The 12,752-nt window shown below is 45.4% G+C and overlaps 1 protein-coding gene across 1 annotated transcript in view; it reads left to right on the top strand.

Moving 5' to 3' along the window:
• Positions 1–12,752, top strand: part of Cnnm2 (cyclin and CBS domain divalent metal cation transport mediator 2) — a 145,164-nt gene that overhangs the window by 125,931 nt on the left and 6,481 nt on the right. The window contains 3 exon segments of the mRNA XM_015494737.2: positions 4,177–4,270; positions 7,007–7,072; positions 11,919–12,103. Of these exon segments, the coding sequence (XP_015350223.2) occupies positions 4,177–4,270; positions 7,007–7,072; positions 11,919–12,103 (345 nt within the window).

Here is a 12,752-nt window from a genome sequence, read left to right on the forward strand (position 1 = left end):
GAGAAGACACCTAATTGATTTTGAGCTGGACAAGCCATTTCATCAGGGGGATGGCCCTAGTCTGCCTATGGTGGGGTTATTTGAAAAAGATCTCTTTTTGGAGCCACTGACACACACTAATGAATAAAAAATGTGTTTCCAGGATGTTCCTAAAACTTGCCTGTCAGAAGAGCTCGACCCTATGGAGAGAGCACCGGGCTGGCAGTTGTTAAAGCTCATGCAGTTGCAGGGTCATAGACAGCTAGAGCTGAGAGACTGCAGGGATCCTTTCATCTATTGTGATTCTATAAGTGGAATAAAATTAATGTAATGTGGTTGTTCCTATGTGCTGATACTATAGCAGTTTTCACCAAAATGAGAAAAAGATAGTTACAATGAACTTTTCAAAAAGTTGGATGTATTCGGTTTGAAGTCCTATTATTCTGAAATTATGTTTTCTAAATCTGTGGGGTTAAAATATCTGATCTTTTATGAAATGATGGTAACAGAAGATAATGAAATAGCAACCCTATAAGGGTCACCCATTGGGGGTAGAGGAGTGTTTTACTAATTCTTGGAACCCAAATGTTTAGGAGCCACCAACCTATGCAACTGTGCCCCTCTTCCTATAGCATGATGATCTGGACTCAGCAGCTTCTAGAAGATGGCTGATCCTCCCCTGCCTCGGGCCCTGTCTTGATAGACATAGGATGGCATTTGACATCCTCTGAGATGACTATGATTTTGTGCTCTGATTTTTTTTAAAGACTTTTTTTTAGTTGCAGATGGGCAAATACCTTTATTTTATTTATTTATGTGGTGCTGAGGATCAAACCCAGTGCCTCACGCATGTGAGACAGGCACTCTACCGCTGAGCCACAACCCCAGCCCTTGTGCTCTGATCTTCAGCTGACCTTGTTTAATTAGCAGACCCACAGCCCCTGTGCCTTTTTGCAAGTCTCTTGAGAGGTCAGGGAATAGAATTTCTGGAGCTGGGGCCATTGTTCACCTGCAGTCTGCAATCGGGGACTCCCAAACTTTGCTACTTGCTAAAATCACCTAGAGGACTTTTAAAAATCCTATTGCCAAAGTTGCACCCCATACTAGTTAATTTGGTGCTTCGGAGTGGGAGCTGGAGGTTGGACTTGGGCATCTTCGCCCTGGGTCAAGTAGGAGGAACTTCCGGCCCCAGTACTGGGAGTTCTGCCCCAGGTAAGGTTCCTTTCTAGGAGGTAGGCCCACTGCTATTCCTCATTCCTGTTCTGATTATGACTGTTGCCTTGCTGGTTCTGATAGTTTGTCACACACAAAAAAATGTGAACTGACACCCACTTGCAGAGATTCAGAACACACATGGCCTGGTGCTTGTAAAAACAAACCACCAGACCCACTGCAGACTGTGAGGCCCTGTTTTATTTGATTTTCTGTGCAGAAGTTCAGGTAGACATGGTCCTACAGCCACTCTTGAGACTCCAGACTACAAAGACGGGTTTCCAGAGAGCATCTATGTACATATTAACTCTGATGCAAAATCCTGGGTTAGTCCAGGAAGAGATGGATAAGTGGTCTGGACTGACAGGGCACCAGGAACTTCTGTTTTATTGCTCGTCATCTCTGAATGCCATCTCTGTTCCTGCCTTGTCTTCCCTCCTCTCTGGGGGACCCTGCCTGCTCTGGCAGCATTCACTGTGCCCTGCATCCCATTCTTCCTGCCAGCCAGCTTTTGCTCCCCATCAGCCCCTCTTCTCCACACTGATCGTACATGCCCCTGGGTCCTGAGCACCCTTCCTTTGGTCCACTCCGCCCTGCTGCCAGTTCCACCTTCAGCCTGCTGATTCCTCTCTTCTCTGTGCGATGGAAATAACCTTGAGGGCCACCAGCGACTCCCTCATCAGCTCCACTGCTCTCCTTGGCCTCCCTGTGCTCATTCATGCTGCTGACCCAACTTTATCACGAACCCCCAGCCACACTGTGATGAGACACTCGTCGGGCTTCTCCAGTCCCACTTTGGTTTCTGGTCCTCTGGGTCAGGGTCTGGGGCTGGTCCTTTTCTCTGCCCGTTTGCCTGCTCTCCTCCACTCCTGGGTCTCTACCCACAGTTCTGATCTCCCCCGAGCTTCTTCCATCTGTGTCTTTGGAGCCTCTTCAGAAGGCCTCGTTCTGAACTGGAGTCTTCCTCTCCTCCCAGCCTCACCGCTAGAGCAGCTCTCCAGAGGCCTTCTCGCGTGGCTCGGCCTCTGTTCTGATGACTCCCTCTCACTCCCTCCCAACTGTCCTCTCCCTGGCAGTTTCACAAAGTTCTGTTTGTTCTTGACCCATAATTTCTCTCATCACAATCTCTTTCCAGCTCAAGGGCCACCATCCTAGCCTGTCTAGACCTTCCTGAAACCATGTTCCTCTGCCCAGGAACCCACCTGCCCTAGAACCCACCTGCCCTAGTCGTTATTCCTGGAGCCCTGTGGTCTGAGCTGCTCACCAAGCTGCTCTCCAGCCTCCTCTCCCCTCCTCCCTCGCACAGCCTCCCGCCTGGCGTCTGTGTCACCTGCCTCCAACCTTCCTTCATGCCATTCCCTTCTCTCGGCTCAACCAGATCCTGCTCATCCTTAGATTTTTCTTTCCTGTGTATAAAATGTGTCTTTATCGAGAATAGAAAGTGTTTTTCCTCTGAACTCTCTTATATTCTTCTTGTCCTTTTCCCATAGTGCTTTTGTTTATTGGCTCGCATCATTGGTCTTCCTGTGCTGTCCTCTATAAGCTGTTTAGAGGGCCAAGGCTGCCTTCCCATGGGCTCCATGGTGCCCCCTGTGGGGCCCTACCTGCATGGCAAGGGTTTTCAGCATCCACTTGTTTGCAGGTTGATTTAAAATTGTGGGTTGAGGTGTTGGGGTCATAGGGCCCAGGGTTTAATCACCAGCACTGGGAAAAAAAAGGTGTTTGTAATTTTTTAATTTTAAGTTCCTTTTTTACAGCAAGAGAATTGTCTAGGACTAGTAAAAACAAGTATTTCCATAGAGTGAAGAAAAACCTGAGAGAGGGGCACAGTTAGTCTTCCTCCTGAAGAAGGAATCTAAAAAAGAACTTCTATAATTGAGAATTTAATGTAGGATAATTTAATACAGTGTGATCAGAATAATGGGGTTCATAATAGTTGATGGCATGTGTAGCATGTTAGTTGACCACTAAATATGAGCCCCTCTCTCCTGATTTATGAGAGAGAGGGATAATTGTGTCTGTTTCATAGAGTTACGAGCATTAACTGGATTAACAAAACATCATGAGGTGTTAGCACAGTTGCTTTTCGACAAATGGTTGCTTAACATTTGTTAACCCCTTGTAAAGAACGTACTGTCGAGATGCCTGCTCCCTGGAGAGGCAGTCATAGGTAATGTGAGCAAGACACATTGGCTGGGACATCTAGGAGTGAGACTCATTGAGAACATTGCATAGGCCAGGAAACTCATGTGGAGCACCTCCCCTGAAAGGATTATAGTGGCTTCTGGGCTTTGGGGGATGGATAAGGTGCAGTCTTCCCCACAGAAGTGGTAACGATGGAGAGAAAGGTTGTAGACAAGTTGGAGAAAGAGAAACCGGGGGAAAGGTTAGGGGAGGCAAAGGGAGTTCTGTTCCAATGGAAGGAGACTCTAGGCACTTTTCCAAGATGATGAGGAGAAGGTCCATGTGCCCCCAGTGAGCTGGCCTGTTGGGTCTCTGCTCAGTTACTCAGGACATAGGGTTTATGAGATCGGAGTGGTTCTGTCCAGGACTTTGATCCATGGCCACAAACCATACTGGCCCTTGAGCTGGATTCTACCCCAACTCTCGGTCCTGCAGGACAGCTTGGGCAGCCACCACTGAGCACCAGCTCAGTGTTTTTCTCACTGATGGAGCAATAGCACCATCTTTTTGTTACTGGAGGGCTCTCAAAGAGCCCAAGAACTAAGGATGCTGGAGAATATTAAGTGGACTCGCAGATAGTAACTGTCACACTTTATTACTACCTGTACATATCCATCCAAATCTGGTTTTCCTATTAAAGATGAATTAACCCCCTCTTCAACATGAGAAAAATTATCTAAAGCTTCCTTGGGATCATTGGGAAAGGAATTTAGACAAAAGCCTGAGGAAGGACCAAATTTTGTGTCAACTGTGCATACAGACTCACACGGCCAGACTCAACCACCCCTTTTCTTTCCACAGGGGAAAGTGGAAGTGGAAGCTGGGAAGGAGGGGATGAAGTTTGAAGCAAGTGCTTTCTCGTACTATGGCGTCATGGCCCTTACAGCCTCTCCAGGTGAGTTTGGATCTTGCTTCCTAGGCGGGGCCTTGCTTTAGGCAGTCCTGCCCTTCTACAGCAGCTTTCTCTCCATACCTGCCGATTGACTTTATTTACTTACTTTTTGAACTTTTTATTGATGTTAATCATAGTATACACTTTTGTGAGTTTCTCACACTGAACACACCTGTGTAGTCCATCATTGAGGTCGAGACAGAGCGTCACCCACCTCACAGAAGCCCCCTCAGGCTTCCTGAGTCACTGTCCCCCCAAAGCAACTACCATCTTGAGCTTTGTATAAATGGAATTATGCAAATATACTCTGTGGAGCTCTGCTTCTCCCCCTCCGTGTCGTGCTTGTCACCCTAGTCTGTGGTCTTGTGTGTGCTTGTTACATGTTTCTTCTTGCTGCATTGTAGTATTCCATTGTGAGAATCTACAGCTGATGGACACTGGTAGTGTCCTTTCCTGTTTGGGGCTACTTGAACTGTGTGCGGAACCTTCCTGGCCGTGTCTTTGGTAAACGTGTGTGTGTTGAAGTGGAACTGCTTGTCATGGCCTGCGTGCTTCTTCAGCTCAGGTGGACACTGCCCAATAGTTCCCAGAGGGTTGTACCAGTCACACCCCTGCCTGTTCTGTGAGGGTTCCAGTCACTCTCCACCTAACATTGGAGACTTCTAAATGTTAGCTACTCTGGAAGTTCTTATTTGCATCTTTCTGAGAATGAACAAGTTTGTTGATATCTGCAGCCTACGGCCACCTCTCCTCATCTAGAGAGCAGGCCTTTTGAGTTGGCCAGCTAAGGGGTGGGTATGCCATGGTAGATTAACCAAGAGCTCCGTGCAAAAGATTCCAAGATGCTGTAAAGCTGCCCCAGTCCGAGAAGGGCATGAACACGGACATACCTGGTGTGCTTGCTCACCTCGGATGGGTCTTGAGTGCACCTCTGCATTTGCCATGGAGGGCATTCACTTGCAGCCTTGCTCTGGCTGGAGCAGGTCAGCAGGTAGACAGGTGCCGGAGTGCCACCTTGTGGCCAAAATGCCAAATGATAGACTGTCTTGGGAAACAGACCTCCAACCTAAAAATAACCCAACCTAAAAAGATGACTGTCACTTTTGAAAAACACTCTTAAAAAAGGGAGAGGACATCTCCAGACAAGTCTGTTTTTGTGATGTTTGTCTCTATCTACTGTGCCAGCCGGCAGTCTGAGGGGCCCAAGGATGTTACAGGGCTCTGTAGAAAGCCAGGGCACTGTCGCATGTCTCTCAAAGTTCTAAACTTCCTTTGGCCCAGATGCATCTCCTCACTGTCCCATGCAGGTCTAGGGGGGCCACAGGCACTGACCAACTGCTGACGGACACCCAGTATGAACACAGGCCTTTCTGACCCTAGTTAGTAGGTGTGTCTGTGGTAAACTTGAAGGTGATCTTCTGTTTTCACTGTTAGCTTGTGTGAGAGAGGCTTTTACCAGACATGAGGAGACCTGGGTACAGCCACAGTTCCATCATTATAGGCTATATGACATTGGGACAGGCCCTTGGCTTCCTCATTGTTGAAGAATATGATAATATTTCCTCCTGTGATTATTAGGATAGAAGGCAGTGGTGGTTCCACAAGTGTGCTGTGACCTTTACAACATGAGCAGAAATGTCTTATAATATAAAGATGTTGTCATTGTGACTACTTTTGGCAGCCAGCCTCAGATTAGCCTCAGGTTAGCAGAACCAGATCTGTATGGTGACTTTGAAAAGAAAGAAGCCCCACCTGTGCTCTTTCATTGATTGCTGGTTCTCTAAACCTAAATATTAGCCCAGTGCATATTGAACCACATTTTAGGGACAAATCTCATTCAGAAGAGGAATTGAAGAATACCCGTTCACTAGCAAGGCCCCGGGGTGGCAATATCCTCCCTCGCCTAGTTTGAAGCTATCAATAAAGAAGGGAAGTTTATTAACACTATTTCACTTATTCCGAAGCCTAGTGTTGTACTCGACTGTACATCTAGCTGTCTGGAATTTTGTATATTCATTGAGAGATGCATTTAGTGCAGGCACGTCAAGATAAAGAGATGCCTGTTTCTATTTATTAAAGTTAGCTGTCTGGAAAAAACCTACAATCCTTGGTTTTCAAGATGTGCCCAACATTGTGTGTCGATGGGACCGCAGTTCCCCCTCCGAGTAAGTGGCAATGAGCATGACCTTGATCAGCCATGCTCAGGAAATCTGGGCTTGAAATGCTTTATTCAGTTTCCTCTATTTTGAAATTTGAAATTATTCCAAAGCAGTGCAAAGCATCAGGTCAAAAAAGACTCACCGAGAATGTGAATGAATTGAATAATTAATTACTTGCCACAGAAACGAGCGCTGTGGGCTGTGCGCTGAATAAGTATTGGGTGCGGCTTGGCCATCCTCTTGGTTGATCAGTTGGGCTCCCTTTTTGGGTGGCTATTTGTGATGAGGTCCTTAGCAGTAGCATGTTTGGGGGCTGCGAACCTCGATTCGGTATTATTGGCTTAAGCGATTTCTAGGCTAGGCAGGGAGCATGTGAATAGGATTTCTCCTGACTGAAGCCTCCCCGGTACCTCTTCCTGGAAAGCAGTGTGGGCTTTGTTTGTCATATTACATGGCTTTTGCATTTCTGTGATTGAATGCTCCTATCAGTAGAACAGGTGTCCGCTCCTGTCCCTTGATTACAGAGATCTCCCTTTTGCCTTTCAATATGGTCTCACCCTGTTTTTCTCCATTTTTTCAGTTCCTTTGTCCCTGTCTCGTACCTTTGTTGTCAGCAGAACAGAGTTGTTAGCAGCAGGTTCTCCAGGTAATTCTGCATGTTTCCTTTTCATTTTCCTGATTTGCCTCCCCGACCCTGCGCAAGCTGGCTGGCCTGGTCTGCTCCCTCTATTTGGACAAATCTGCTTCTCATTTTCCTTGGAGCCCTGAGACTAAGGTTCTCTGACTCAACAGTGAGCCATTCAGGAAAGCATAAGCCACTGTAGGTACAGAAAGAGTTAGGAAAGCTGGGAAAGGATTCAGGAACACAGAAAGGGAGAATGACAGGCATCCTTAATGTCACCTGCCCCATCCCACCTGCACTGCTGGCCTGGGATTCTTGGGTCAGCAAGGGGACGGCGTCTTTTGTACCTTCCTCTGTCCTCCTGGAGTATGGAGTTTGCAGGGTCTCAAAAGCTGAGGCTAGAACACATTCATCTTCTACAGAGTGTATTAGATCAAAAGCCTGAAGGACCGTGAGCTTTTCTTAGCAAACTAGGATAGTTCTCCATCCACAGAGGTCAACAACATTCCTGTTTCTTTGGTCATTTTTCCAGCATCCATGTGAACAGGGGGCATGTATTTCTGCTTACTATCAGGCAGGTGGCCCCCGCTTCTCCCTGTTTCCCTTTGTTTGTTTTGAAATTAGTACCATGCACATTCCTAACCAGCTGCTGATTACTGCCCCGCAGGAGAGTTTGGCCATGCCTAGCTAATATGTCCACCCATTAAAAAGAAAGGCTTAATCTTTCTTTAATTAAATTTGCTGGACTTTCCTATTGGGTAACACAACTTTTATATTTATTTTGTTCCATACAGCTTATGTTTTTAAACCTGACTGATGAAATTTGCATCTTATAATCCAGTTTAGCAAAACTCTACAATGCTGATATTCGGTAAAAGAGGCAAACTTTGTCTTAGAAGTAAACTAATGTTCCCTCACATCTTTGCTTCTAAAGTTTGGGGGTAAGATGTCATAGAGCTCTAAACAAACCAGCCAGCAAAATACGTGTGTGAGTGTGTGTGTACACACATTTTTTCATTTTGTTTGCTTGTGTCTGTTACCTGTTTAAATTGTTCAGATGCTAAAGCAGGTGACTTTGGGATGAAGCCCCTGGACATGTAATTTGCATTTTACTTTTACCATAGAACTTAGAAATTTCTCAGCTCTGCCTGCTTCATCTGATCCAGTGATCGTGAAGTCCCCTTTTGTAGGTCCACACTTGCAGGGATGCTCACATTGCAGTAATGTGTGATACCTAGCAAACGGGAGTTGGACGGAACCAGTGATTTCCAGCCTCTTCCAGCAAGGAGCCTTTTGGCTCCAGGCAGGAGGCTGGGAATGTTTCTTTATTGTGTCTTCTAGCTTACTGCTTAAAGGAAGGAATTGAGTCTGAGGCAGGATGGATAAAATCAGCCAGGACAAAGCAATAAAATAAGAAGCCAGCAAAAAATAAAAATTGAAATTTCCCCCCATAATTTTATGAAACCTTAGCACATAAATTGGATGACAAAGTATGACCTGAACTGAGGGACAGCTGCTCCAGCCTTGACTCTGTGTGGTAAGGGTCTCTCTGTATCTCATCGCAGGTGAATGCATTTGATTCCAGGGGATGCCCCAGAATTGCTGGATGGTGCATGTAACATGGGGCAGACAGATCCTATTACCTTCCTAAATTTTAGGACATCTCTGGTCTCCAAGGGTTTTTAGATAAATGATGTGGACCTGTATTATTAAGTCTTACTTTAATTGTTATAATGACTGCACTTGAGGTACAAGCTGTGAACTGAAACCAAGTGTTGTGTCCCCACTTGATTATGCCAGGCATCTGTGCGCTATAGAAGGGGTTCTGGGAAATGGGCTGCTTCTCCAGGCACTGCTATGGCATACAACAGGAGTGGGCTTCAGGTAAAGGAGAGGGTCCATCCCCAAAAACAAAGGGCTATGGTCACTAACAAGACTCAGAAGTATGCAGAGGCCCCAGTCTCCACCTGCTAGTGCATAAGGTCTGACCAAAAAGCCAAGTGTCCTGTCAGTGCCTTGCTTTTACACCTTTAAATTTTAACACTTAGAAGTAAACACTGTTTCAAAAAGTATAGGCCTGTAATCCTAGAGGCAGGAGGATCACAAGTTCAAAGTTGAGACCCTGTCTCACAATGAAAAAGGGCTGAGGTTGTGGCTTAGTGGTTAAGCACTCCTGAGTTCAATCCATAGTACCTCACCCCCTGAAAAAAGTTATCTATAGAAATGCTGATGGGATTTATGGCCAAAGCCCAGAGGTACAGTAGGATCCCTGTCTCAAAGAAGTAATGGAGGCAAAGCAGGTGAGGTGGTGCAACCTGTAATCCCAGCAACTCAGGAGGCTGAGGCAGGAGGATCACAGGTTAGAGGCCAGCCTCAGCAATTTAGCGAGGCCCTAAGCAACTTAGTGTGACCCTGTCTCAAAAAAAAAACGGGGGGGGGGACTGGGGTTGTGGCTCAGTGGCAGAGTGATCACTTAGCACAAGTGAGGCACTGGGTTCGATCCTCAGCACCACATAAAAATAAAATAAAGATATTGTGTCCACCTACAACTATATATATAATTTTTTTTTTAAATAAAAAGAGCTGGGGATGTGGCTCAGAGGTAAAGCACCCCTGGGTTTAATACAAAAAAAAAAAAAGCCCAAGAAACAACTCCTCATATTTCTGTTATTGTGGGTGACATTATCACCACGAGGAAAGACTTTGTCCTGAGGATTGGTGCGTAATGAAGAGTCTGAGGAAGCTAATAGGAGAGAATATGAAATGTTAACAAGGCACTTTTATCAAGTTCATACTGGATGTCAGATGTTATGCTAAGCACTTTGTTATCTTTTTACCCCTCAGATCTTATGAGGTAGGTACTTTATTGTGTACTTTTTACAGATAATGAATTTGAAGCTTAACAAACTTGGTCACCTGTTCTAAAGTTCCATTCTGCATTGATAAATTATTAATGTGCCTTGTTCTTATATAAGATAGTGGAAAGAAACAAGAGAAACTGCTACTCTGAATTTAATTTAACAGTGGAAAACTGGTTAATGACATGACAATTGTAGACATAAAAGTTTTGACATGGAAATCTTAAAAGAAAGTGGATTCATCATCTGAGAGTCCCAGAGCACTAATGTTTATTCCAAATGTCTTATTTAAAGAGGGACATTTACAAATGGAGGTTAAGACTGGGGGATCAGGATGGGCTGAAGGGTTGGTAACACATGGTATAAAGAACAGCAGCCGAGGGGCTGGGGTTGTGGCTCAGCAGTAGAGCACTCGCCTAGCATGTGTGAAGCCCTGGGCTCGATCCTCAGCAAAATATATATATAATATATATATTAAAGGAATAAAGGTATTGTGCCCATCTAAAACTAAAAAAAGCATTTGGCCTGGAAAAGAGTAGACTTCAGAAGGACATGACTCTCCTCATATTTTAAGGACTATTTCTTTCAAATAGCAGAGGAATAAAAGTTGTCCAGTAGTACTCCGGAGTGGAAGTGAGACTAGGTTGTCACTGAAAGCCAGGGAGGCTGAGTTTGATTGGCCATGAGGACAACTTTCTGACAATTGAAGGGCAAGACTAGATACTCTTCTATGGGAGTATCTGTCAGGGAAAACTTGCAAAAATAGGTCCCCTCCATACCTGTGACATCATACAATTCAGGACCTGTTTGTTGTAAGCACCCAGTTAATATCTGTGCAACAGAGGTGGTTGGGAAAGCAAAAATGGAGAAAGCCTTGTAGGGATAGGTTTTATTTTTATTAAAAACTACAATGAATTTCCTCTAAGAGTAAGAACAATACTCACCTGCAACTCCTTTTACTTTATCTTATTGAAAGGATGTTATCAAAACCTCACCAAAGCTGGGCATGGTGGTGCATGCCTAAAATCCAAGCAGCTTGGGAGGCTAAGGCAGGAGGATTGTGAGTTCAAAGCCAGCCTCAGCAAAAGTGAGGTGCTAAGCAGCTCAGTGAGACCCTGTCTGTCTCTAAATAAAATACAAAATAGGGCTGGGGATGTGGCTCAGTGGTTGAGTGCCCCTGAGTTTAATTCCTGGTATTCCCCTGCCACCCAAAAAAAAAAAAAAAAAGCTTCACTTAGAACTGAGTGTGGTGGCACACCCCTATAATCTCAGAAGGTTGAGGCAGGAGGTATGTAAGTTCAAGGCTAGCCTCTGAAATGTATCAAGACCTTGTCTCAAAATTAAAAGAACTATGGATATAGCTTAGTCATAGTGTTTGTCTCGCATGTACAAAGTCCCTGAGTTCAATCCCCAGTACTGCACAAGGAAAAAAAAAAAAAAAAAGGAAAAAAATCTTAGTCCAGGTTCTTGAGGATTTGGTATCCTCAGTGTTCTGTATTCCTGAGCTATCCTCCAGCTGCCTGGTGGGATTATTGGATCAGAGACAAAGGTAATAGGCTTGGCTTGGGGTCAGGAATGAGAAAACAGAAGTATTTTGAGCCATTTAAAACACATATGGATTTATGGACATTCTCCAGTCTTTTTTTGTTTTTGCTTCTGGCAAAGGTAAGAGCCATCCTCTTGTAACCTGTGTTTGATATCAGGTGACTAGGTGACTTTGCTATCTCAGGCCTTGTCCCTCATCTGTACATTTCATAGCATCCAGTGATGTTCCTCCCAAAGGTATTAGGCCACTGTGAGACTTGGGCGGATTCTGTCACAACTGAGATCAACATAACCTGTCCCTGAGAAGCCAATGAGGCTATCTGTGCAGGACGCCTGTGTTGTAGCTGCAGGGCAACGGCACCTGGGATAAGCTCATGGGGCTTGTGTGGTAATTATTAGTTTTCACTTGGAATAAAGAGCCGACTATTGGCTACCTCTACTTTAAGGGGCATTTTCTCCTTTTCTAGGTGAAAATAAGTCACCTCCTCGCCCATGTGGCTTAAATCACTCAGACTCTCTCAGTCGAAGTGACCGGATTGACGCAATAACACCAACGCTGGGGAGCAGTAATAACCAGCTCAATTCTTCATTTCTGCAAGTCTACATCCCTGATTACTCAGTGCGAGCCCTTTCCGACCTTCAGTTTGTCAAGGTAAGTGAAGAGAGGGTGGCTTGGCTGGACCCTGGGTAGATGCCAATTTCTATGGCAGATTGTTGGGGCTTCCTAGCCCCTCCATTGTGCTTTCCCTTTGAAACTGTGTTCCAGTTCTTTTCCACAAACCCTCCCTCTCTCAGCTGGGCCCAGGACTAAGTCTAGGAAACACATTTATCCTTTGGCTGTACCAATTGAGCTGCCAAATCAAAGGTAGCCTGTTCAGGGGCTGGGAGCTGGAGATCTGGAGAAAAAGAGCCAACATTTTCCAAAAAGCAGTCGTGAGCCCATGACGAGTGACTCTGGGTAGCTTGGAAGGGGTGGTGAGCTTGGGAGACTCACAAGGCTACTGAGGGGGATGCACCTCTGGAGAGCCTCCTCTTGCCTTCTGCCCTGGAGATAGGTTCTTTTCTTAGTGTAGTGGAAGCTCATCTCTATTTTCTCATCTCTCTGGTATTGAGTCAAAATTTGGAAATGGTTTACATCAGTAAACTGACTTGTTTGCCATAGTCAATCTGAACTTTAAAAAGTGACTCCATTTAAGCCTGGAACCCTGGCACATGCCTGTAGCCTCAGCTACTTGGGAGGCTGAAGCAGGAGGATTGTTCAAGGCCAGGCTGAGCAACATAGTGAGACCCCATCTCTCAAA

This window comes from Marmota marmota, unplaced genomic scaffold (assembly GCF_001458135.2).
Source record: "Marmota marmota marmota unplaced genomic scaffold, marMar, whole genome shotgun sequence".
Taxonomy (NCBI): domain Eukaryota; kingdom Metazoa; phylum Chordata; class Mammalia; order Rodentia; family Sciuridae; genus Marmota; species Marmota marmota.